Here is a 27,255-nt window from a genome sequence, read left to right on the forward strand (position 1 = left end):
TCCTTTTTCCTTTTCTTGTCTAATTCATTCTGTATGCAGTTTTTGTCCTTGGTGCTGAAGTGCCATGAAAGCTGATTGATTCAACAGACCATACATGCTTAAATTATTTTATCATTTTTATATTATTTTGTAATCTTGTATATTTCACCATGTTTTACAAGGGAGGTTCATTCAAGAAGTTGGTTGTCAGTTCTTTCAAAATACAGTAACAGTTTGAAACTAACTTCTTATACTTAGTCTAACTAAAGCCTTGTTCATCCAGGAGGTATGCTGTATTGTTGTAGAAGAGGGGGTAACAAACTAACTTTCACCAGGAGCTACATGTAGGTTGTCTTTTTTTTTCATGCTAATTACTAAATACATGTCTAGAATTACAGCAACCCTAATATGACAATGAAAAACATCTGAATCTGTTGGTGATAATCATAATTTATTCACAAAATACAGATATGTTAGTGAGGTGAGGTTCCCTATTTTTGTAAGTACTGACTCAAGTAGTTAATCTCTTAAGTAAACTTTCTTATAAAAAGAAGTTGTCCTTGAATATACATCCTCAAACATGAGGAAGAGCCATCTTAGAATATATCAGAGGTTGTTAAATCAATGATAGACAAAGTTCTTTGCACACATCTAAGAGATATTGCCCTCCCGAATTGTTTAAGTAGTTCCTCTGGTACCTGCCTCTATCTGGGCAGTACTGACTAAGAAAATACAGTCAAGTAGAACCAGTCGATATTGCACAGAGGAAGGTAATGTTAGTAGAAGGACCAGCAAAAACTTGGTAAGTACATGTCTGTCAGTTGTGTGCAAAGAAACTTAGTTTGATAATCATGAGTTATTCCTTTCAGTATTATTACCTGTATCTGAAAGGTGTGGAATGCTGAGAGCACAAAAGTTTTCCATTTCTGTCATCAGTTTCTAGAAAGGGATTACTGCATCATTCTCCTGCATTTTCTTGATAGTATACCTTTTTAAAGGACACGTTGGTCATTTGAAATCTATGATGAGCAGCTCATACTGGTAATAAGCTTTGTTTTACTATAGGCAATGAAATCGGCCAACTCTTCACCAATTTTGAGAGAAATTTATAATTATTTATTATCCTTTGTGTATCATTGAAATCTGTAAACAATGTATGGGTTAAATTATCTGTTTAGGAAACATTTTTGCTTAATGTTTGTTCTACCTTTTAGTATGATCTTTTATCAAATTCATCATATACAACACAGAATCTTAACTCTCACAAAATTGTTTACACCATTTTCTCTCATTTTCCAACTTGCATTAACCCAACATCATCACATAGGTTACATCACTGTGCTCTAGCTTCACAATACAATTATACCATGTATTAAAATTGATCTCATGAAAATATTGACATCCCCCAAACATACATAAAAATCGATCTAAGAACACATAGTTTTGTTACAAGTAGCAAATAATCTAAATACTTTACTGCAAAGAAAATATACATCTCTTTGTAATACTGATACATGCATGACATACTTGTTGCACAATCACAGAACAGTCACAATATCAGGGAATTCTAGACCTACATTTTTTTCTCCTGAGTGTTAAAAATCTATCTCTAATGCCAATGTGTCAATATACAAGACTAGTTAGGTAGATAAGCCAGTTACATATAAACTCAGTGCATCTTTTCACATTGTTGTATAGTACGATGATGTCTGTTTTGTTTCATAACATTCTGGCAATGGGGCAGTATGGTTGATTACTGAAATGGGACCTGGTGAATTGTTTTGACACCCCTCCCCCAAGAATAGTGTACAGGAAGGAATGAAGTTATAATATTGCATATTCTGGTCAACTTTCTTGCTTTGTTTTCAGATTGAAAGATTGCACGATTATGTACTACAATGTATGTGTTGGTATTTGGTTCCCCATTGTAACAGAATGTTACAAAATGTACTTTTTGTACTACACAATCATGTAGTACTACATTGAATTTCTACACGGTATTTAAAGTGGCGTGATAGTTTCTACTTCTACCATCATATAATACAACAATTTGTATTGTGTCTATTGTAGATGTTTTTCATTCACCTACTAGTAGTGTGAATCACATGATATAAACTTTAAGACATTCTATACAGTGTTTGCTTTTAGGCATCAAGAGTCTGGTTACAAATATCCACTTCGATACATAAAAGTTTTGCATGTTAGCATATCAAATAAAATACTTGATACCCTATAAATACACATCACACATCAATGACAAATACTCCACTTTTCTATAAAGAGTAAATCCTTAATACATTGAATACATTTAAGGTGAACCATGATAAGTTAATGAGTTATATAATAACTAACTTTAATAGTCATATCATTGGTGTGCAACAATGGAGTTAATGACTCACATGATATGAACCTGTTTAAATGCATGTTAATAATATATGATATAAAAACAATATGTTTTGCACTTTGCAACAAGTTGCACAGAATATGACTTAACGCCCTGCGTCACATGGAGTGGTTCTGGAGAGGTTATTGGCAACCAACCACAAATATTTACAGCCGTGGAAAAAACTTGCACTTGTACAGCATTCTGTGACTTAGTGGTGGTCACCTGCAAAACACACAGTAAATACATTGTCAGCAAAAACACAGAAATTTGAATACACCCAACACAATTTGGTTAAACTTTATGCATTCTATCTGGCTTATATTAGGATCTGAGCTTGTATTGCATTAACCTAAACATGAGTATAAAGGCTTTACTGGTAAGCTAGACAGTCAAATTCATCTGTGTACACGTCAACATTATACAAACATGTAGTGTCTGCACTAGTGTCTCTTATTCTGTTTGGATAATGGTTTAGCACATTTTCACAAGTATGCAAACTACATGTATCCTAACAATCTTTTATCTGATCTTATCTAGACAAACCTTTTTATACATGCAGTGGTGCTTACCTGAGGCTTTGACTGTATATGAAGACATGGATACAATATACAAAATACACCCCCCCCCCAAAAAAAAGGATAGAGGAGAATTCTTGTACACAACCAGTTACATGTAATACTCACTCTTGCTTTCTTACCAGGACGGGGGGATACAAGCTTAGCCACGTTTGGGATTGTGTGCAATAGTGCCACCTACATCAGTTACATATGGCACCGAGAAACAGAACTTCAGTTAGAAGCTCTGGGAAAGGTGTCTTAGAGGTATGGAAACGTAAGCAAGATTTCCCAAGAACGTCTAGGGAATTCTCCTTTCTCCTACAAATACAACACCATATATACCTTTTGTATAGTAAGTGCCATACCTGCCTATTTGTTGCATGTGTCTAGCACTCCTCTCTGAGACACACCCTTTTCTGGAGCGTGGAGCTGCATTCGCGCCCGCCAAACTTCGGCTCCCTGAACACGGGGCGCGTCCTCATCTGTATCCCCTCCCCACACGTGACCGTACACTCCGACCACGCCTCCCACTTCCCAAGCTTACAGTGCTTAGCTGAACACGGGAACAAATATCATGTGTCAGGGTACAGATTATCGGCAAAATCAGTGGTAGAAATCTCCATTAGAGTGTCTGTCTATAAAGACTCTGATAGGAATCTCTTCTGGTAGAATTGCCTGTTCTGATAGAGATCCTGATTATGATATCTGATGACAGACACTTGTGATCAATAGTCTAGTGGTCACTCACAAGACTAGTGGTAGAATTGCCAATTATGACAGATCTCTACCGTAACATGTTTTCACCAAAAACAAGACTCCGAATCAGAATTTACATTGAAGAGTTAAAAAAACAACGTGTATCTGGACATTTGACAACACTGTCTTGATGAACTGAACTATCAAACAGAGGCTTGTCTGTGTACAATAGGCTTGATATTATTGACTGTTTTAACATGATTTTGCTACTTACGACATTTCCTCCCGACATTGCACCTCCGTGTCTCCTTGCGAGGGGGACACGACTTGCCTCCATGTTTGGGTTTCTGTTTGGTCTCCCTGGTGCGCTGCTGAACCCCTCCCTTTCTGCCACAGCTCTGGGGGACAACAGCAAATGAGGTTCAGTTAGATGCCACAAAAGTTCTGTTCAAGCAATAACATTTACTGTAACGGCCATAAGTAGATGACAACAAATAAAAGTTAGAAGTCATGATTGTACATGTACATCCCAAAAGTTCTACAAGCAATGGATCAAGCCTGACTGTCTTATGTAGTTGTTCAACCCATAATGATAGCATGACAATTTATGGTTCAATGAATGAGAGAGTGGCTGCAAGTCTGTTGTTTAGTTGGGCTTTCATGAAACTACTTTGTATTTCTACATTTGGGAGCTATGGACTCTGTACACAGTTGAACGTTAGCCATCAAAGATACTGTTAGTACATTGTATGCAGCAACAAAAATACTCCTTTCCCCAATGAATGTTGTCTACAATATTGTACGTTGTCATTGTTAACCCATAAGTTAAACCTAAAAATCTCGGACTGATATTAATATGGTTGTCCATCCTTACCCTTGAGCATAGGGCCCACTCTGACCAATCAGACACCATACAGTCTATGGCTTTCTTTTTGTCATCGTTTTCCTGCTGTTTGTGGTCTGGCTGGCCTTCGTCAATCTCATAATCCTCAAACTCGTACGCAGCGTTCAGGTCCACGACAACCATGTCTGTCTGCTTGCTGTCCTCCTCTCTGCCGAACAAGTCTTGTTCCCAGACTGGAGACTGCATTTTCCTCTGCTGCTCAGCAGCTGTAAGAAATGTCATAAAATACAATTTTGATCAATCATCTCTATCATGAAAATTTTGGTACGGTGACTCCTTCATTAGTTGTCTAATTAAAAACTATACAATTACATGTATCTTATATTAGTTCTGCAGCAACATGCATGAAGTGCAAGTGGACAGGTGAAATGTTACATGTATGCTGCAAATGGACATCTGCTGCATGTAACTACAACATGATTGCCAAGATGAGGCCAAATTCTTTGGAGAGTTACTTCAGTAAATTTACTTCAATTCTTATATCAACAGTCATGCTTTAAGTGTGCATTTTGCATCATATACATGTATTGTGTATTACATATCATATATTATTACTGTTAGCTATTTTTGTTATTCATAACTAACATATAGTCACAGCATACATTATGTAGCTCAGGAAATACCCTATTGGATAGTGGTGTAGTGGACTCAATAATTATAGCACATACAATACAATACATTATAGCACATTTTGTACCTTGTTTTGGGTTGTATATGATGGGGTCAGACACAGGCCCGACACCAAGGGCGTTTCTACCCTGGACACGGAAGTAGTATGACCTTCCTGGGACAAGGTCGGTCAGGGTCAAGGTCAGCTGGTCCCCTGGGACCTGGACAGTCTTCCAGTCTGTGGAATTCTCCTTGATGTAAAACACGAAGTAGTCTGGGAAATACAGAATGAGAATACTCAGCACTATGCACTGTTGCGTGAAAGTATAAAATGCTGAGACTTCAATGGGAATTTACCAGCTCATCTGCAGCATTTGATTCTCAAAGATATTAAAATCTCTATGACTGTGCAGGACTGGGTGATAACAACATGTAAACATGCAACAATTCCAAACCCACTGTGACACTTCTATCCCATTGTTAGGTTTGCTATGTAATTGAGCCTCAGATAGTTGTAATGTTATCCAAGGTGGATTAATGTACTAGAATCATAAACAATGTATTATGTATTTATGTTAAACTTTGTATATTATTAGAAAAGGTCTCTAGGAAGTGTAGTAAGTTTAATGTGTGTTTTGCTAATGGTAATTCTAAACAAGCAAACAAACACCATAGGCTCTTTACCCATAATGGTTCCCTGCGCTTCCTCCGGCGGCTGCCAGGCGAGCTGCACAACTGCCGGCAGCCCTTCCACTGGAATGGCAGTCAGGTCCTCAGGGGGTGTCTCCAGCACTATGATATAACAAAGAAAAAGGCAATCCAAATAAAACCTTTGATACATGTACTTACTAACTGACTTGTTCTTTCTACATCCCACATAAGATGGATTCCAGGCTACTCCAAACCAAGCACAGGTTACTTCAGATTCACCACAAAACAAACAGTCTCTAAGAGCAACTCATATTTTGGGTTATGTTGTGGGTTGTGATGTCAAATGTATGTTAACCCTTGACTTGAAAAGATAAAGGTTGTACTCTGCATGGAAGCAATCACAAGGAACCTTGTTCCATAACAATGTAGTTCTGGGAAAGAAGCTTTCAGCTTGGAACTTCCTCATGAGAGGGTGATTTGATTCCATGGGAGTGGCAAAACGTGTCCTGCTGGTTAAGGAGTCTGTACTGTGATCAATGTAGTGGAAAGGTCCTAAATGTGTGACAGGCTTAACTGGTAAGCTGTTGTGCAGTGTTGAAATTTGACAGTGTAATCATGCAGTTGAGTGTGGAGAACCTTTGTGGACCAACGGACTGCCCCTACAGCAACTAGAACCTATGTACAGAACTGAGTGAGTGTATGAGTCAGTGGGTGATTGTGCAGTGTTGAAATTTGACTTTACCTTCCACATCACAGCTTGGCCTGGGCCCCATGCACTGTTCTGTTTGTTCCAGCTCGTCTGTGCACATGGGGCTGGGGAGAGACTTCAGCACGCGGTTCCTCTTCCTCACACCTTTCCCGCACTGTACGCTACAGTCGGACCACTCAGACCACGGGCTGTACAGGCACGGCACATCCACGATGCTGGTGTCTGAGGAAAAGACATAAGGTTATATCACGGAGAAAGAATATTGCGAAGAAAGATCTTTAATAAGGAGGTCACAGTAAAACACAGAGAACTGAACTGCCCCAAAGTTTGAACTGTTTGACACAAGTCATATACAAAATAATGTAGAAGTTGACAACAGGTGTAGGTCCAGTTCTTTGTATTGGTAATTAAAGTAAACACAACAATGTAGTGCTGTTGAAAGATCCTTGAATTTCTTGAACAAATAAATCCTGCATTTAATTTTCAGTACTGTAAGATTCATGTGTATTAAATTTTGTGTTTCTTTATTACAAAGAGAGGCTGTAATGAGAATAATTTTCCTTAAGTTTAACATATTGGGGGACTTATTTTTGTATTAACAATCATTACCTTAATCAATAAGTTCAATATTTTGACTATTTGCATACCTTATTTGCATTGTGTATATGTTCTGAGCTGATTGCTTTTGATATATTGTGAAGCCTGTCCATAGTGACCATCTGTCTACTCGAACATTTCCTTCAAATCCATAGAGTGGTCACTAAAGACTGGTTTGACAGAATGTACATAAAATATATACAAAGTTTGCAGTCACAAAGTAAAAGATTGAAATTCCAAGTGCTCTACATTTGTTTGAAATATACTAGTAGACTAAAACTAGACTAGGGACATCCATCAACTGAAGCAGATTGAATTTCATCCATCCTTGTCACTTATAAGTAACTTCAAACGAGTGTTTCCACAAGTGATGTACTCAGGAGACCATCTAATGGATTTTCTTCTCTTTGAAAGGAATTACAAACTAAAGGGCTGCCCTTGGAGAGATCTACAGCTGACAGGTCCATTATACGAATTATTATATGTCATAATTGTGATAAGTCTAAGTGATATTTGAATAGACAAAAAATATGAATTTTGTGATATGAGGTACATGTATGCACTGTTGAATTTAAAACCTTTGAGACATCTTGTTACTTGATAATTCATGCATTTTCTTTGAAGTTCGTAAATTCTCACATTCAGTCTCTATGCCTTTGGATACTGAATACAGTTTGCCATGGACACAGAACGCATCATAAAGGTATTCAATGTGCTGAATTTGTCTGTAAAATTGGTCCATTCATACATTTGTACCTCATAGAATGTACAAATGTACAGATACCTGGCATTCTGTACATTCAGGTAGAAACGTTGATCTCTGCATTCTACTACTAATAGGCAAGACAGCTCTTTAATTGTCAGTAATATGCTGCCCTAAGACTTAAACTGTATTGACACTGAATGTGTACAGTTTGTATGTATCTAAATTTTAAATGCATTATTCATATTGTGTTGAATATGTACAGTGTTTTACTGACCACCGGAAGAAAAGCTTGTTAATTTAAAAGGTAGAAAAAAATAAAAGCCCCACCTGGCAGTGTAGTGACCATAGCAGGTTCAGACTGTATGTTAGACTGCTCCATGGTGTAGGCCACCACACGGATGGTGTAGGGGGACTCAGGCTCCAGGCCACCCAGCACGATTTGCTGAATAAAGGCAAGAAGGATGAAGTGTTACCGACCGTATGGCTATAATTTGTGAATAATTTAATCTGGTCGGTAACGGCAGTTCACCTTTATCCGCACGGTAACCTATATCCGTTATATTGAAAAACAAGGTAACGGTTATCAAGTCTACGAACATTGGTATCAAACTGAAATATTTGAAAATATTGCAATCTGAAACTACCTTCCGTCGTCTTTATGTCCCTAAATACACTGCTTTTCAATACAAGGGATAAAGGTTGCGACAGATTAAGGTGAACCTACATTACATCACTGAATAAACAGATTCTTTTTACACAACCGTTACGTCATTTACACCAAACGTCTGTTACCTTCATCAGGGCAATTCTGACTGGTTCACATTGTAATAGCAGTCACTGTAAAAAGAGTCTCTTTATTCGGCCGTACCATTTCCAAATCTACATGTGGTTCTGTAACTGGCAGTGTGTTATGACAAAAGACAGTTTCCTAGTTTAATGCAAAACAAATGCATGTGCCTCCTGTTGTTACACAAAGTATGTATCATTTCTTCAGGTAACAACCAGCCATTGCCAACTGTTAACCAACACAATCACATGTGTAAGCTGGTGCACCTTGCCCCCTTGGATGAGGGTTGCATTTATAGCATCATCAAAATGTTTGAAACACAGCCAGTGTATACATGTTATGTAAAAAGCACAACATAGCCAATGTATACTTTGTGTAGACTAATCATTACTTACTCCTACTGATTCCTCCACGTCATCACTATTTGAGTGCATTATCATACAGATTTTCTTCCGATGTAACACGAAAACTAACTTCAGTACAGCATCGTTTCTGTTGATTCTTGTTGAGAGTATTTGATATTTTAAGGTATATATATAACTTAACATGCAACAAACAGCAATAAATAACAAAAGATATACATGTACCGTTGTTTCTCCATCTGGGATCTCCAGAACGTTGGGTCCCAGCAGCTTCTGCCCCTCCTGGTAATACACCAGGTATCCCAGGATGCTCGAGTGGACGTTGGAGGGCGGGGCCCACCAGATCTTCACTGCCGTCGAGTTTACTGCCATGGTTCCCATGGAAACTATAAACAAAACAAACAAGACCTTGTTTGAAATACAAGTAAAATACTGTTGAATTTGAAACTCAAACAAGTACATTTGTATTTTTTTAGTCTTGGTATATTTTTAATGTTTTGTATGTTTTGACATCAGGAAACTTGCTTGAAGCCTTTTGAGACAGGGAACAGACTGTTGCTGTGCCCAAGGGTTATAGAATAGCGCATATGGTAGTTTTGTTGTGTAGCAGTGAGCTAGTTAGATTTGTTGGTTGTTGTTTTCTTATTTGAACAGTTGAAATTGTCACTCATCAGACATCACCTACAAAAGTGGACTGGCCTGATATGACGTATGGATTTGGACCTGGTGTGAATCGAATGGTGTCTTTAATTGAAAAGCTTTGATCATAAAAACACCTTCAGGAGTGTCAGATCTTAGAATGCATGGTAGGTTAGAGTTTTTCGTTAGTTTTGAAGAAAGGAAGAAGTTTTACCTAAGCGGGCAATACACAACCTGAAATCCCCTATCTGCTGATACCCGCAGTAATACGAGTCGTGGTAGGGAACATAGTCGTCGGCCATTCCTTTAGAAAGTAGGGGGAAACTCCAGACAAAATTCAGAAAACCCAAACTGTCTTTGGTCCTCAGAACTACTCTCTTCAACAAACATTGTGAAAATGAATGAAATACTATTAATATCACATTTTCATTGACACCCTTAAGTGGATACCACAAAATAAAACCTAGAAAGTCTCTTTCTAATTGCTGTGAAAGATTCCTTCTATATTCAATAATCACGACTCAAGATACATGTTCATAATGCCACGTGTAAAATACAGTCAAACCTTTCTATAGTGACCACTCAATGAATTTGAAAAAAATTGTAACAGCAGAGGACTGGCCTCTACAAAGAGGATTTGTTGTGCTTGGGTGAATACTAGTACAGTATATGGGACCACTCGATGGTCCATGATGGTCCCTATATAGAGGTCAAGTCATCAGTACAAGTTTGACTATACTTTCTATATGAATTGTATAACAATAATTGTAACAGTTAACACTCATGTTCCGACATACTAGTTAGGTCGCCTTTCGTGAGTTTGCGGCTGCCATCATGGTCATGGTCATGGCCGTGACGGTCGCGTCCTTTGTCTCGTCCACGATTCCTGTCCTTGTTTCTCTTCCTTTCCTTCTTCTCAGCTTTGGACAAGCTGATCTCCTCGCTGAATAAGTCGATATCCTCTTCATCATCTAAAAGTATATGAGGTATACACAATGTAAACCTGAGGGAACCAATTCAAAGCACAGCAGAGATAGCACTGAAGACCATGTACACCATGTACATAAAATATACAGTGTTCCTACATTCGTAATGCTGTCAATAAATTCATGAGAGGTTGCATTATTTTAGATGCAAACATTTGATATACATTGTACATCTGGATCCTCTTACTAAATACTTTACAATGCAGTCCCTATAGATTAAGTGTAGATATTAGACCTGCTATTCAGAATTGTTAAGCAATTTGCCACACATTATACCTGATCAGATTGTTGTATAATAAAGTTTGATTTGATCTTGCAAGCATCATTTATCTACTTTTTGTGGAACACTGTGTCGCATACCTCTAGATGTTTTCCCATGGCAGCCATTATCCATGATCCCTGTGCGCTCGATCACGATCCTTGCAACTGGGGGGAAACTTTTGCCTCGAGTGTTGTACCAAGGGGACGCTGGGTTCTTTGGGTCCTGGCTTGTGATTGGTCTGATCTTCTCCCGTGGAATCGTGGGAGAGTTTGCCGACTGTGAAATTGATAGATGAAAACGTGTTGCTCATATTAAGTAAAAAACAGGATTACTTGCATACTAATCAGCATCTTAGGACAAACCTGATCAAAGCAGTTGCTTTTCATTATAAAGTAATGAGTTGCATATAATGACTGTCATATCTAGTAAAAGGTAAAAAAGTAGCATACTTTTGTTTGATCTTAAATCTTCATTCACTAGATATAATGGTATACTGCAAATGCAAAGCACCCTTGCCATACAACCAGTAAGTGGTTTCTGACTGGTGGTTCATAGAGGCACCGGGTTTTCCATCACAGCATGTGACTGCAGTAAAGTGTGTTAATACATTTAAGTTCATGGGATGGCGCTTAATCGCAAACTCGAGACCACTGCGAACACTCCATTTTCCCACTACCATGAAATTAAATCCCCTCAAACTTAAAATACATTTACTGTATATGCTAAAAGCCCAACAAACAATCTAGATGCAGCTATTCTTCAATCAACTACATGGCAAAGTGATAGTCATCTCTCCAGCCAACCAGCTACCTCGTAAGTGATGCCAGAATCTGTCCCAGCATCCCAAGGGTACAGGTCCATCTCTGTCCTGTCCAACCATTGGTCCCCTTGGCAGACGTCGAAGTTACTGAGCCCCACGTTCCAGTCGGGACTCGGCCCCAGCATGGTGAGGAACGACAGCAGGTGGTGTTCGCTGTCCACTCCGAAGTCCGAGGAAACCGGCGCCTTAATGTTCCTGGGTTCGTACGCAGGCCACTGGGGGTCTGTCTTCACAACTGTCCTGATCTTGTTTCCCTGTTCGAAACAGAGTAAAATGACTTTTGTGTGATGATCCTTGCATTTTAATCATAGGTAAGGCTTTAATCATAGTGCGTAGCTTGCTAAGGTAGCCACTTGGCACCAACTTTGTATTGGTTATAGGAAAGGCAGCATGAAGAGGGTAAATTAACTACCTAAATCTTAGAAATTCTATCAAAGATTATACAAATATAGGCCTCACAGTTTCAGAACATAGTATTATATAATTTTATTCAATTTCATCTTTCATTGAGTGCATTAAGAGTTTCCTAGATTATTGTTAAATAATGATAGTAGTAGAATGAATACATTTGCCATACATACAGCTATAAAGCAGTTAAGTAAACTTATCATGATCAAATCATATTTTTTTTACCATTTGATCAGCTCTACCATTTCAGCACCAAGGAGAGAGCCTCTCTTGTTGTAAGAATACCAAATATTGTCACTCACTGTAAATTTCATCAACTAAAGGTTTAACACAAATTTTGAAATGAGTAGTTATTGAAATTGAAATGCCTTACCTGTTCTTTCATTTCACGTTCTAGTTTGGTTGGAGAGCCCCATTCTGCGACCTGCTTCACTCCTTCTGTGGAGTACCCCCCATATTCCCAAATGGTATAGTCCTTACTGTGGGTTGCACCAATGATAGCAGACCAGTGGGTTCCATACTCTGGAGAGACGCAGTATAGAGCATTGTTAAAATGGATTGAAAAGCTTTTTTCAACATAATTATTAATGCACTTAGAAAAAATCATCTACACAAACATGTTTACCTACATCACTAAGATTTTAGGATGGTGAATCACACTGACAGCTCTTGGGGATTCACTGCAATAATACCATTGCATTTTATGGCTGGTAACGTGCCAAAAGCCATGCATGTATGATCCAGTGCCCCTATGTTTGATACCGCTATGTTCCAACATCCCTATGTTCCAATGCTCTTATGTTAGGGTTATGGGTGTCGAAATACTGGATATCGAAACACGTGCATAACCAACATTCAATACAACAGTATACAATTTGAGCATACAAATGTACCTACTAATGCATACGAGAACAAGTGTTCATGCAGGTAGATATCAGAAATACCTGCACAACTCCAATTCTGTATCTTTACCAATTTCACCTGGTATTTAGAAACCTTAAGAAATCAAAGAACACTACACTTACATCCAGACCAATGCAGCAGTGGATTATTGACAGAAAAAAAGACAATGATTTTTACTTACTGGGGTAGTCCTTTGGGTGAGTCTGCTGTGACCACAGTCCATAGAACGTCATGCGGTACTTTCCCGCTCCACAGGCCGTGCAGTTCGCTACTTCTTTCTTTTCGGCCATCTTCGGCATAATTGCTACATCATCTATAAGAGAAATAACATGTATTAGCCACAGTGAAGTGAAGGAAATCAAGTCCCCGATGGAGACCTGGTTCGAGCGGGAGCTCGGCCAAAGTAAAGTAAGTATGAAGCTACATGAAAAATTACATGGTCTTAAATTGTAGGAATTGCAAATTTACTTCTCTTACACTCTACAGGAGGAAGAAAGTATATGCGCACTGTTTTGGGGTTACTAATCACTTTGTGCAATTTTTACCTCAGTGTACAGAGGCTTTGTTTTCAACATGTCCGACTGCCTGGATTTGTTTGCTTATATGTCTGCATTTGATGGTATATAGCAATATGCAAGTCAAAGACACTGACAGGAAGTTAGGTCAAAGGTACAGGGAAGGTCCCAGTCTCCCAGAATAGGTCATCTCATTTCCTGTCTTCAATTTACTGCAACATGCATGTCTCTTGACAACTGTGAGAGCAATTCAAAAAGAATCAGCAAGAAATTCACAATAATAAATAAAACGAAAGTATGAGATCCTTAAATTCTTTTTTGCTGTTGCTCTATTATTAAAGTCTTGTTTGTTGTTTCACTTATTTCTGTCAATTTCTTTGTAGAAACTGTTATCATTTTAAAGGTCCTCTTGGTAGTATCTTATTGTGAAGACACATTTGTATAAAACTATGATTTATTTTATGATTCCATTACTTGCTATTTCTGTATGCATAATGTGTTTGACCTTTGTATGATATGCTTGACCCTTGCACCCACTCTCATAACCACAAACAAAGTGACCTATGGGTCCATTTTAATGTCATAGATAAAACATTATTTAATGCACAAACAGAAAAAGAAAATACATTCATTTCCCTGAGGACATTACATAAAAGGAAATAGGTTTTGATATTGTGCATATCTCCTCTAAGTATGGCAGCCGAAAACACGAGATAATACCAGCAATTTATGTAGCACATGTTTATCTTTAATAGAGACTGCTTTTGAGGCGTTCCCATAAACGATGCAAGGCCAATACCCTTTCAAAACCTGCTCTTAAAGATACCTTCCTTTCACACGTTTCTCCCTTTATCATTCAAGCCAGCACATGTTGCAATTTGTCATCCTTTGTGAGTCCAGCCTGTTATCTATAATAATGGTGGCAGGAAGATGCAAACCACCCCTTTCCTGGCAGAGCTAAAAGGTTGTTAACCCTGCACATAGTTCTGCCTATAATAGCTGATTCTGCCCTAAGAGTGGAGACGTTAGTTATACTATCCTTTTTCAATCCCAAACGACCTTTGCAAAATTGGGTCTACCTCACGGAACATCCTCAATGCAGAACCTTGAGACAAAAACTGCAAACAGATCTTCAGGATAACGACCTGGGAACTGTAGGTTACCCGCGGGAAGAATTCGGGCGGACGAAAATCAATAAGTCGTAATTTCACGGATCGAAGGTTGGCCGAGACCTTGCCCAAATAATTAACTGCGGAGTTAAGGTCTTGCGGCGAATATGTAACAAGTTGGGAGTTACAAGTGTCAGGGTGGCCGAAACATATTTCACGGATGTTGCTAAACTTATACATAACGATATGGTGGAGTCCATGGAATTTTTTTTGGAATCCTGCTGGCTTTATCTTGCTCTGTTGGCTTGCAGTAATATGGTCAGAGCCCATAGGGGGTGATAGGTTGAGAGAAACGGATTGGTGACTGAGATAAATGGACAAACTTGTGCGGTTAGCCAGATACTGAGGAAGAAGTGAAAATGATGGATTGCTTAAAATGCTTGTGATCTGGTAAGAAGCAGTTTTGCATTAACATACTGGGAAAAAAGGTGCCTTAGCCTTTTTGAGGCTGTAGGGGCAGCGGGTTATCAATTAATCCACTGTCTAGGGTACAGTATTGGAAGGCAGAGTCAATCCAACTCCACAGGCCTTCACCTTCCAAAAGTCAGGTACCTAATTTCACACCTGGGTAGAATGTGTCAAGTGCAGAATGACTAGCCAGGAATGCCAGGAATTATACTTGCAACCTTTTAGTCTCAATGCTGCCAGTTTAGCCACAGATTTTCAATGCCAAAATAGAAAAGCAGTGCTGAAGCCTTAGTTCCATTTCTACCATTAATGTCATGATCATTTCATAGTTTGCTTAATGACATCACAGAGGATTTTTTTATAAATCGCAAAACAATTTCTTGAAACATTGAATTAATACTTGAAACATCTTGGAACTAAAAATGTCAAATTCATCTGCACATTTCTTCTCATACAAAAGAAATCTAAAATAAAGCCAAATACTTAATGTCCTTATCAAATTATACATGAACCATATCTATAAAACATTTGGAAGATGGCCAACTCAATCCTTGATTTGTATGGGAAACTGTTGAATACATACTTTCTTCACACAGAGTCAGTGCCAGCGCGCCATCATCCATGAACCAGATGAGTCGACTCTGCACTACTGTAGCCCTGTGGGGAACACAACAACAACAACCATATCACAACAAGATGTGACATGTGTAAACTACATGTCAAGCACAATGTATCAATCTTAGTAACTTTGCTACTGTTGTTAGCAAAATTATAAAATTTTGGAAAATAAATATTTCAAAGTCAGAGAGTAACTCTGTATTCTTATGTTGGCAAGCATTCAAAGATAACTGAACTTACATCATTTGAACATATAACAATGTGTAATACTGATTATTATATCATCAATGATCTCTTACTCCTGTAATTCCAACAAAAAAACTGTACAGCACAATACTTCATGGACTATTATTAGGAAAATTAATTTTTTTGCAGCCAATCTCACATCTCAACTCATCTATGATCATCATCTATCCCTCATGATCAGTCTTACCATTTTTTTTTTAAATTTGACTATTGAGGCACCACAGAAGCTCTGGCAACTAGTTTTCTCCACCCTTCTTTGTTTTCTGTTTTTCTTCATTCTCTACTTTTCATTATGCCTATCCATTCACTGAAATCCTCACATTATGCCTAGTATCCCTCTTTCTTCCTCCAATATCTGGTTATATTGACCGAGGAGGCCATATATGAAATACCTCTTTGAAGACAAGCAAGCTTACATGTATTCATATGATTCCAAATAAAAGTACATTAGCATGTCCATAGAATTTTACTGTGTCTGCAAATGCTTTGAACATCTTCATTCTAAGCCCTTTTTTTGGAAGTTCAGTGTATGCAGTCAATATCCCAATACAGGTGGACATTTTGTGCATCCCACAGAAGCACAGACATTAATCTATATTTCCACCATGGTTTGCCATTTCCTTGCGTTGATCCCTTGGGATGCTTCTCAATATTAGAAAATATGACTTTCACATCGACTTTGGCTCCCTCAAGGTTTCTCCAAGTTTAGCGATGCCCCAATTCTTTTTCTGCTACTTTATCTTACTTTAGAAATATAACTTTTCCGAGTTGCGGTTGACATGGCCATTGCGTAGGTTGCAAAATATCTCTTCAATTTTTCCCGACTGTGATTATGAAATGCCACAGGTAAGCCTCAAAACATCACCTTTAGTTCTGTATTTCAATAATTTTTCCTTTAATTTGAGCATGTGAAGGTGACACAACCAGACCCTTTTACAAAAACATAGCTTGCAAAACTTCTCTCCAATTTAGCTTTATGCCAACTATGATTATTGAATGCCAGAGGTAATATGCTTCAAAACATAATCACATTTCCGGGTTGCATTTGACATTGCCAGTACATAGGTTACAACACATCTCTCCAATTTTGCTCCAAGCCAACTGTTATTACCAAATGCCAGATGTAGTAAGCCTCAAAACATTATCTTTAGTCCTGGCTTTCCCAAATTTTCTTTAATATGCAAATCTCAAGGTGACATATCCAGACCTTAAAAGATGTAGCTTACAAAACACCTCAGTCTCCAATTTTGCTTCATGTCAACTATGATTATGAAATGCTAGAGTTAATAAGCCTCAAACATTATCTTAAGTCCTGTCTTTCAATATAAATTTTCCTTTAATTTGTGGATCTGAAGGTGACAAAACTAGACCTTGTCTTGGAAAAATGCAGCTTGCAAGATTATTGTTCCATGACATCTGTGATTATGGAATGTCAGAAGTACATGTAATATTCTTCAAAGCATTATCTTGAGTGCTGTCTTTCCATCTAGCTTTCCCTGTCTGTCATTTCCTGAACATTCTGGGTTGTGGTTAACATTGACATTCTGTAGCCTTCAAGAACTCATTTTGCTTCATGTGAACTTTAATTATGAAATGCCAGAGGTAATGTGCTTCAAAGTACTATCTTAAAAACTGTCGTTCAATCAAAGTTTTCCTTCAATTTGCACACCTGAAGGTGACGCAGCCTGACCCCTCCTCGGGCGCGACCCAAAGGAACTCCACGCGCTGTTTCAGTCCACTGCGTTTGTGCGTGACGGCCGTCGGACAGCCGCCTGTCATCTTGGTCTCCTCTTGATCAACAAGCTGGAACGGACAACGTCCTGAAGTTAGGCTGCATGAAATCTATTAACTGTTTTTCACATCGAAGCCAGTAAAATACAAGATCATCTGTGTATCTACATCAGCCTCGAACTGAAACAGGCAATACCTACAGTTAGGCTGTGTGAAACTTGTTTCCTTACAAATAGACTATCAAAACTAAAAGAGATATAGGTTAGACTGCTTTCTCTCTACTTGAACACTAAAACATTACAAGGCCATCTTTGTCTATTTTTGATCAACAAAAGAGTTGGAGCAGACAATGCCTCGGGTAAGACTCCTCCAACTCAATAACTTGTTTCTCCTCTTTATGCCAGAGTTCTTCTAGAAAATTAGAGTTTGAGGGGGTGAGAGAGTAAAGGCTCTGAGAAAAGAATATGCCTTCTGTAAAGTGGATATTGTGAAAATGAAGGCTGAAAATTGAGGGGCATTCTAACAATAAATAGTAATAGTAACTCTCCTTGGTGCTGAAATTACTGCTGTGAAGAATCATACTTCCATTTAACTGTTGCACTGTGATAGTGAACCATTTGAATTTATTGCTATGTATAGATGGCTTGTAACATGGTTGAACTCATCTATGATTGCTGTTGTACCATTCTTAATATATGAAAAGGTTTCAATTTGGACATCAACATCTTAATTGATTGACCTTAATAGTCTTCTATCTTGAGGGACATCTACATGTAGGGTGATTCATTTTTTTTACTTCATTTGCCATTTCATTAGAAAACAAAATTACAGCAACTGTAACAGTTACTGTGTTAGTGCTAAGGCTGTACTACATTTGGCCTTTGAATAAACCCTGAACAGGGAAAATATTTTTTACCTGGAAGGTCCCCAGTGGTTTGGTTTCATCTTCTTGAGCTGTAGACACCAGCATAAACCCACGGAACTGCACTGGGCTAGTGCTGGTGATCAACACTGTAAAATAGAGATTAGCATGGGTTAGCTGTAACCATAACAATGACCCACGGAACTGCACTGGGCTATTGCTGGGGATTAACAATGCACCCACGGAACTGCAATGGAGTAGTAGTAGTGATTAACACTGGAAAATAACATTTTACATGGGTTAGTTATACCATAACAATAACCCACAAAACTGCACTTGTGATCAGTAATGCAACAAAAACATCTATCGTCTAAACATCCATCTAAATGTCTTCATTGCTGAACAGTTTCTCTTTTTACAAGACAAAATTTAAAGTTTTAAAAATTTAGACACGAAAACAGGCATGTCATCTATTAGATATACATGTATGTTGTATATTATTCATAAGGATTTTACATGACTACAAAAAGTGCTAGAGGGAATCTTAATTGAAAAAAAACTCATGGAAACTGTTAACAGTGAAATACTTTACAGATGCCAATGCTATTATCTCTCCACAGCCATTGCTTGCAGCTGGATAAAAAAACACTTTCAGATCAGACACAGACGTGCCTGTAGCTCCACCTCTACCCTGGTGACTGATGTCCCTTCTAATCTAACTTACCCCGTTCCTCGCAAAACAAATTACACAGATGATTGGCTTGTACAGGTAGACGTCTCGACGGACTGACAGGGAAACATGTCGGACCCTCCCTGGGATTCTAAATCCAATCTACCTGGACATCATTTAATGAAAATTTGATATTTATGATGGCAAGTCCATCGCCATATTCTACTGACCATAGATGGCAGCTTGCCAAAGGAAAAAAAATTCAGGGAAAGTTTTCTAAGGCACAAATTCAGAATGTGAATGGTTACATTTAGCCCAGACCATTTTGTAAATTTGAAGGATTTTCAATGGTCATAAAAAATATCTATGGTTAGAAAATAAAAACAATCAATACAATGGTTTACAAATTTTGAAAAATAGGACATATTATGTGTAATACAAATTACATTTCTATGCTCAGCTAGCCTTCTGACTGTTAAAGTTGCCATTGAAAATGGTTTTGGAACTATAGTGCGACTGTAATCCTGATGTTTCATTTCTGGGGTGTCACAATAAAAAATTAACCCTCTAAACAATTATAGAGACAGTCTCTTCATCATTTATGCTGACAGACTAATGATGCTGTACCTAAAGCCACTGCATTGCATTTACTTGATTCTCACACATTCTTTGAAGTAAACATAAATTAACAATAGAAACACCAGTTAAGAAAACTTGAAACTCCTAACTGCCGGGTATATTCACTAACAGAAATGGTGTGTACTAAGGTACAAACTTTCCCTTAGATCATGTAGACTATCAAGTTCAGCAATAACGTATCTTTTTAATTGAAACCAAACTGATCAAATTAATGTGACTTAAAAATAATGAAGTCAAAGCACAGAATATATGGCAACAAAATATGGGTGTAACAGTTAATTATACAGCATTTTCTTCAAATACAATGCTTGCCTTTCTTTATGTGTATTACTTTTCAAAGCAAAATTGACCAATGACAAATCTAGAGGTACATGTAATGAAATAAAGCCCAATCCAGCTCCTGAAGACTTAATTTGGTTTATAACATCCATGAAATCCATGTTCTACGGTTTCTGTACACTGGATCATCAATCAGAACAGAAACATTGTCTCCCACCCCGCTGGGGGTAGTAATAAGCAGCATGTTACCCAGAGATAGGCTAATCACAGTTGTATTTCTTTGATGTTTTGAAACGCAGCGAAGCGTGTGTATTCTTACACTCCCTGTGGCATTTCTCTAATGCATACGGAATGAAAACAGGAAGAGATGTTTGTATGTCAAGGAAAGTGAGTTCGGTGACACTGGAATTTTACTCTAGACCTATCCTTACTGTTTGATCCTGTCTCCCCTTAGGCATTAACATGAGATAGCTACATGTTATAGTTAATGAGTACAATGTACAGATATGCATGGCTTCCAGATCTACATGTAGACAGCTATAATGGGCAAAAATGCTCCCTTTATTCTTGATGCATGTTTGCAGTCTCATATCTTAAGGAAAGGTTCATGTTAATGATCTTTAAGATGAAATATGTCTCAAAAAAGGTATTAACAAAATTACAGTAATCAAAATCAGCCAACAATAATGAACACTGTGCATACAATGTACGTGCAGGTAGACATAAGAAATACCGACACAACTCCAAATTTACCTGCACTAACCTGAATATGCAGGATTGGTGGTATTTTGAGCCCTTGTTCTGATATCCTAACAAAGTATCCTGCCAGACCCCTATTCACTACTTTCTTTTTTAATGGGATGAAAAAAGAAACTGGTGAAATTTGTCTTCTGCAGGTAATTTACAATGCTACAAGTGTACAGGTATGCAGACATTTTCTCATCTCATTTGTCTCTAAGTCTAAGTTAGTACAAATGTATTGCAACATTAGATAACCACAGAAGATCTGACAACAAGTTTTTTTCAACCTGCCCAGTTTCCTGTTCTTCTCAATGTTGCAATTCCGGATTACCTAGAAACCTTTTCAGAACCACCTCCCAAGGAGGTTCTGAAAAAATCTGTTTCAGATCATTTCAGATCTGTTTCGGGGCGTTCATGCTGACAAAACTTATCCGTTTCAGCTTGCCTTAAACAGATAGAACCATTTCATTTTTTGCATCATGAACGGGGCCTTAGAATCTTCCAGAAGCCTTTCAGCTCTGATTATGTCACCTTAACGATGTTCCCACCCGGCGTCTCTAACGGTATCGGAAGGCCGTCAGGGCGTAATTCATTGCTACCAGGTGTCGTTTCATTATGAGGGTTAATTAGACCAATCTGTAGAGCACAGCCCCCTGATGGGAAACTGCTCATGTGGAAGAAGTCATCAACACGCTCGCTCCCTAACGAGAGAATGAGACACCTCCCGGATAATTGATTACCTGTTACAGGGGTGTTTGGAGTGGGGGTCTAACTGAAACTGGGGCAAGAAGTTGTTGCCCCTGAAACTGCGGCAAGGATGACTGACTGACTGACTGACTGACTGACTGACAAGAAGTTGTGGAAAAAGGAGTAAAATATAGACAAAGTAACTGTAACTTTTAAATGTTATCTGAATGTTCTACTTAACGAAATACTGGAATTGGGACAAGAAGTTGTTAGGACACATGGGTGGAATATACACTAACTTTTAATTGATTATTTCTTATCTAGTTGTTTCAAACGGACATTGTTTCTGGGACAATGAAGCAACAAATTTTGACAAAGAATTCCATAAAACATTCTTTTTATTATCAATCCTTCCTTACTGGCTGCTTCTTGACTGTTTGGCACAATTAATGGACCAATCGACATGCATTCCAGAACTAAAGAGCCTCATGCCTGCAAACCTGATGGCTGAAATATACACTAACTTTTAATTGGTTATTTGTTATCTAGATGTTTTAATCGGACATTGTTGCTGGGACAGTGGTGCGACAAAGTTGTGTGATTTTATATACAGTGGTGTTCGGGTCATACATAAAAACTTGTTAAAAACTTCCTTACTGTTATAAACTTATTTGCTGCCTCTAGACGGTTGAGCAATTCATGCATATAGACCAATCTACCAGACTAAGTCCAGAAAGAGCCTTGTGCCTGCAAACCTAGTTTTTTGACTGAATGATGGTCATATTGTCTGCCTAACAGATTCAGAATGCGAAGCTCTTAAACTACTGAGTCTAAGGAGTAAGACCATAATAGCAGAAGGTGCATCATCAGACACATTTATGCTGCAGGGATTGCCCTCAATCCCATTTGGGTCAACCCTTTACCGCAGAAAGCTTCTTCTGGGCATCAGTCCATTTACAGTAATCCCCCATACCACACAATTACTCATTACCCCCCTAATGGGCTAATTGGTTGGCTGCAGGCTACATAGAAATGATGTTAGCCTAGATTTTGTACATGTGCGCTAAAAGCACAGTCTCCAAGCATACTGAACACTTTAGCCAATTCAATATATATGAAGCTATTGGGTAATAGACTCCGTTGCAGTCTTCAAACGGGGCTGGTTTTTATTGAGGGGGGGTGGTGGTTTGCGATTTTCAACGTTGGCTGGGTTCTCTTGTGCTGGGAAAGGGAGTTTGCCAAGGAAGGGAGTATGCTGTCGCTAAATCGCTATCACGGCAAACTCCCTTTCACAGCACACTCCCTTCCTCGGCAAACTACCTTTCCCGGCACGAGACCCCCCCCCCCCCAATAAAAACCAGCCCCATTCGAAGACTGCAACGGAGTTTAATTGAGTAAGTAGCTAGCATTATCACAAGTAAGATTGGTACAGATAGTAAAATGTTAAACTTAGTACTGTTATTAGAAAGAAAATGTGGCATTTCAATATCACACATTATATTGAAGAAAAAACAGTGGTAGATTTCCATACCAAAGGAAATGTTGAGTCTACATAATTGCCATTTTCTTGTCACTTATCATTTGTATTTTAAAAAAATTAGTTGTAAATAATTTTACCTTACAAATATCATCTAAATAAATGTAAGTATCATTAAACAAAATTTAATATAAATATAATGTTATCCTACTTAAAACCTAAAACCGCTCACTCACTCCGAAGAATATGTAGGATGCACTAAAAAAATTCGCTAAATTCTGATCAGACAAAAGGCCATGATCGTACAAACTCGCAAAATTGATGTACTGAAACCTCTTTCACCTTGCAACTGGAATATGTCAATACTGGTTTGACATGACTCAATACCTGATGCATTTTGAAATATCAACCAATCGCCAAGGGCTTTGCTTGCTGAATTGACAGTGGCACTGCTGGCCCTGTCAAATTCATCTTGTAACAGCTAGGCTTACATGTATATCTGATTGAAATTTAACAAACATCAACAGTATTTCAATGGATGTGGTGTACAGAATTCAGTCTCTTGTAAAAAAAAATGTCACTGTAGATACTTGACATTTAGTCAGTTCCCTGATAGATTCACCCAAAATCATTAAGTATATACATTACAATATGCCATGACAAAAAAAAGAATTTGCTGTTGTGACATTTCCTCATGAATCATGTAAATGAGAGCATTATTTGCGTCTAATAGTAATAATGGCCACAATGACTTAACTTCTAAATGATGCCAAAATGAAATTCCCATCATTTACCACTATGGAATTATCAATAATGGTATTTCTCATGGAGTATTCAAATTAGGTACCATCTGTACTATAAAATTTCAAAGGAAGAACTGAAATTGTTTCTTAACTGTTTGAAGTTTAATCTATACTACAGAATAGAATACTTTTCTGTCAGGTACTATTTTCTGGTGCTAGTATATGATATCACCTGCACCAGTGTGTCGTTATGCAGAAATATCATTAATCATACAAGAAATTTGACTGTTCCTGAAGGTATAGCACTGCATCGTGAGGACATTATAGCTGACAGGTGCAACCAGATGGAAATATTGGGGTGATGCCTGGAAGCTGTTTGGCGGCCCCGAGCACTTCCCCATCGCAGATTGGTTGTAAAAATGCCCATAAATCACCAGCATGGGTCGTAGAAATCTGACCGTTTGTCATCATCGTTTCTTGAGAATTCCTCTGAAGTGTGTCTGATATAGGGGTTGTGGGGGGGGGGGGGCTTATTTTATTACTTAGCTTTCCACAAATGCAATGATCAATAATGTCATTTCTGGCTGTAGTTCAAATTAACAAGATGTCAATTCAAAATTGAAGCAAAATCTTAAGATTTTCAGGCTTTTTATTTTAATAATTGTAAAACGTTTTGTTGCCATGAAAGTTATAACAGATAGAGAATTAAATGTGTACTGTTCAGAAATTTGCAAAGGTAGACAAGTTTAGAAATCACTTGTCTCAATGAAGTCAATTCTCCACAATACCACCATTCTGTACACTAAAATATTGAAAGACAATAAAACGTAAACGAAAGCCTTCATAAAATTGCAATGATAAAGTCTTAGTTTATACCGTACAAGATCTACAGCCGCAAATTGCCTTTTAATCAGGCAGACAGACCTAAGACAGTAAACAGACCTGTCTTAAACACAGTCTATAAATCTACTGTTATGACTGTTGCATCCTATTTTAACAACCAGTCTCTTGAACTACTGCCAAAACAAGTTTCAGGAATCTTGCCAGTAAAATTAATTAACGAAGCGATAAATCTTACGGCAACTGCATGAATATATGTACTGTAGACAGATATTCTTGTAACGTTACACGTTGGTTTTGAAGTAAATTTGGATTTGTTTTTCATAAGAATCTTGACTCATTCTCTTGAACCAATTCTATAGTACTGTTTGCATCCTGTATGTTATTGGTCTCTTAAAACACAAAGTTTGGCTTCCATCACATAAAGGCTTTATGCTTGTCACTTTTAAGATTCCCTTATAGAATTAAAGGACAACTGAATAGTAATGGCTAAATTAATATGTTAAGATATGGATAAAGACATATGGTTTTAACACCAGCTTTGCCACAGGCATGCAGGCAGCTGACTACACCAAAGAAACATCACCCCCAAAAATGCTTCTCGAGCAACTAAGCTATAGCAAGTTGACATGAAAAGTCCTTCCCATGCCACATGGTATATAAGGCAGCAACAATCTCCATCTCTTTACCCCTTGGGCCACACGTCTGTGCGAGCTTAGACAGGGCACTAACATCATGCGTTCAACTCCCATACTCTTTCCATTAAATACTGAGTAAGTAGAGAATTTCAAAGCATTCAAAGTTACTGTACCATATTTGAAGTCATTGGTCATTAACTTGGTGGGGGATCAAACCCACAACCTGAGTGGAATTACAGAATACAATCATAGCACTATATGACGTCATTCCACCAGTACGTAGTCCAACTCCAATACCACAAATGAATCTCCCCCAATCGCCCATGGCTGAACTGATTGAACCTGATGTGTCGGTTATTTCTACTGAGACGTTCAAATCCCTCCCAATTACCTGCTTGGAGAGGCTAATCTTGTTGGCAAAGTCAATTTAAACTTCGACACTTTTTCAGGACAACCAATCTAAAGTTACTTTCACAGAGCCTTCATGAATACAGATGCTGCTAATTCCTGGCAGCTGCCGTGTTAACATACTTTTATCAGGTATAATTATGAATATAATTGCAAAGACATGATGAAAGGCTAGAGTTAAGAATTTGTAAAGTTAAAATGCTACAATGATGCAAATATCAACTCTCATAAATCTGCTTTTTACCTTACTCTCATGTCCCAAATAAATGTACCGGGACGTTTATTTTTTTTAGCCTCAAAATCCACCCGGTACGTTCTTATTTTGGATGGTACGTTTATCTTTTTTTTTTTTTTTAAATTGGGGCTTTGCTTAGCAAAGACCCTCAAAGTATTGAAAGTTTTGGGGTTTTCTGTCCATATTTCCGTGGTGTTTTTGCTCAAATTCACGTCTAACATTGTGAAGTGATTAGCGAATTATGTTCAGTGTGCATAAAGTCAAGTCAAATGTACCTCAAGTTTTACTGATGCTGACAATTATCAGATCTTTTTATTGTCAACAATTTTTGTGACTTGACAATCATAGGATACCAAGAACTATGATATCTAAAATTACCATCATGATGTTTTGTAGAGAACCTCTTTTTAAGTTGATGCAAGACTCAATTATGCAAAAAATTATTAGAAATTGCATTGACTATTCTAACAATCCAGGGAGAAAGTTTTACTACCCATAACATTAAATCATTATCGCGTGGCGTAACAAGAGAGATAAATCATAATGATGATCAGGGATGAATGGTTACAGATTGTTTTTGCTTACCCGCAACACAACAAAAACTTGGAGTTCTGCTGAAATACCAAGGAAAACCACAAGGGAACCAAAAATCTAACCATTTCTTTAAGAGAACAAGACCTAAGTACGCAACAGATTTCAGGACAATCCATAGCTTCTTCAGATGTGCTGCTATATGTAAAGACGTAAACACCATTACAAACACCCCTACAAATGCCAATGCAACCTTCTTCGTGAAGGCAATAAAGAAAAAGTCACAGTAGGGTACGACTCATTTAGTAATTGGTACAACTTAATTGCTATGTATTCCCAAGGGTGCAACAAAAAGAAAACAATGCAAAACCAGAGCTGTAATTGGAAACTTATTGGTTCCATAAATGTTTATAGCTTCTGCTCATAAAAATCCCATTTTCCGCAAAAATTGATGGATGAAACAGATGCTTTCAAGGACACTCAATTAGAGTGAGCGGATGAGATGCTTATTGGACCACTTTTATGTTGCAACATCATCATGTTTTACAAGGAACTTTTATCACGATTGTAATTTGCCCAACTTTATGACTTACTTAGTCCTTCAGATATAGATATATAGTTAATGAAAAGGTGGATATGGATGACTTTCCTAAGCAAGATTATGCATTGGTTTAGGCTGCATGGCTTTGCCTATGATAATCATGCAGTCAAGCTGGTTAGGGAACCTGCCTAGGACCAAAAGGTTGGGACACTATAGAAAGGGTTTCAGTCCATTGTGCCTGTTGGAATGAAAGAATTAGGGGGATTTCCCTAGTAAATACTGTATACAACAGTCAAGGCCAGACTCAATTCAAAAT

At 37.9% G+C, this 27,255-nt stretch overlaps 1 protein-coding gene across 3 annotated transcripts in view; it reads right to left on the reverse strand.

Annotated features, from left to right (window-relative positions):
- Positions 1-411: 411 nt before the first annotated feature.
- The window catches only part of LOC118406830 (spondin-1-like), an 84,798-nt gene continuing 57,954 nt past the window's right edge, over positions 412-27,255 (reverse strand). For 2 of the 3 annotated variants that reach the window (XM_035807183.1, XM_035807182.1), the window contains exons 3-19: positions 18,565-18,659; positions 17,587-17,720; positions 15,637-15,710; positions 13,143-13,274; positions 12,432-12,580; positions 11,641-11,904; positions 10,929-11,106; positions 10,380-10,553; positions 9,169-9,329; positions 8,122-8,236; positions 6,525-6,713; positions 5,816-5,923; positions 5,220-5,405; positions 4,493-4,728; positions 3,893-4,016; positions 3,288-3,475; positions 412-2,587 (exon numbers count right to left, since the gene is read on the reverse strand). In XM_035807183.1, the coding sequence (XP_035663076.1) occupies positions 3,309-3,475; positions 3,893-4,016; positions 4,493-4,728; positions 5,220-5,405; positions 5,816-5,923; positions 6,525-6,713; positions 8,122-8,236; positions 9,169-9,329; positions 10,380-10,553; positions 10,929-11,106; positions 11,641-11,904; positions 12,432-12,580; positions 13,143-13,274; positions 15,637-15,710; positions 17,587-17,720; positions 18,565-18,659 (2,486 nt within the window). In that variant the 3' untranslated portion in view covers positions 412-2,587; positions 3,288-3,308. The remainder of the gene's footprint in view (positions 2,588-3,287; positions 3,476-3,892; positions 4,017-4,492; positions 4,729-5,219; positions 5,406-5,815; positions 5,924-6,524; positions 6,714-8,121; positions 8,237-9,168; positions 9,330-10,379; positions 10,554-10,928; positions 11,107-11,640; positions 11,905-12,431; positions 12,581-13,142; positions 13,275-15,636; positions 15,711-17,586; positions 17,721-18,564; positions 18,660-27,255) is intronic. The other variant, XM_035807184.1, reaches the window with a different exon arrangement.

Source organism: Branchiostoma floridae, chromosome 19, assembly GCF_000003815.2.
Source record: "Branchiostoma floridae strain S238N-H82 chromosome 19, Bfl_VNyyK, whole genome shotgun sequence".
In the NCBI taxonomy this organism is placed as follows: Eukaryota; Metazoa; Chordata; class Leptocardii; order Amphioxiformes; family Branchiostomatidae; genus Branchiostoma; species Branchiostoma floridae.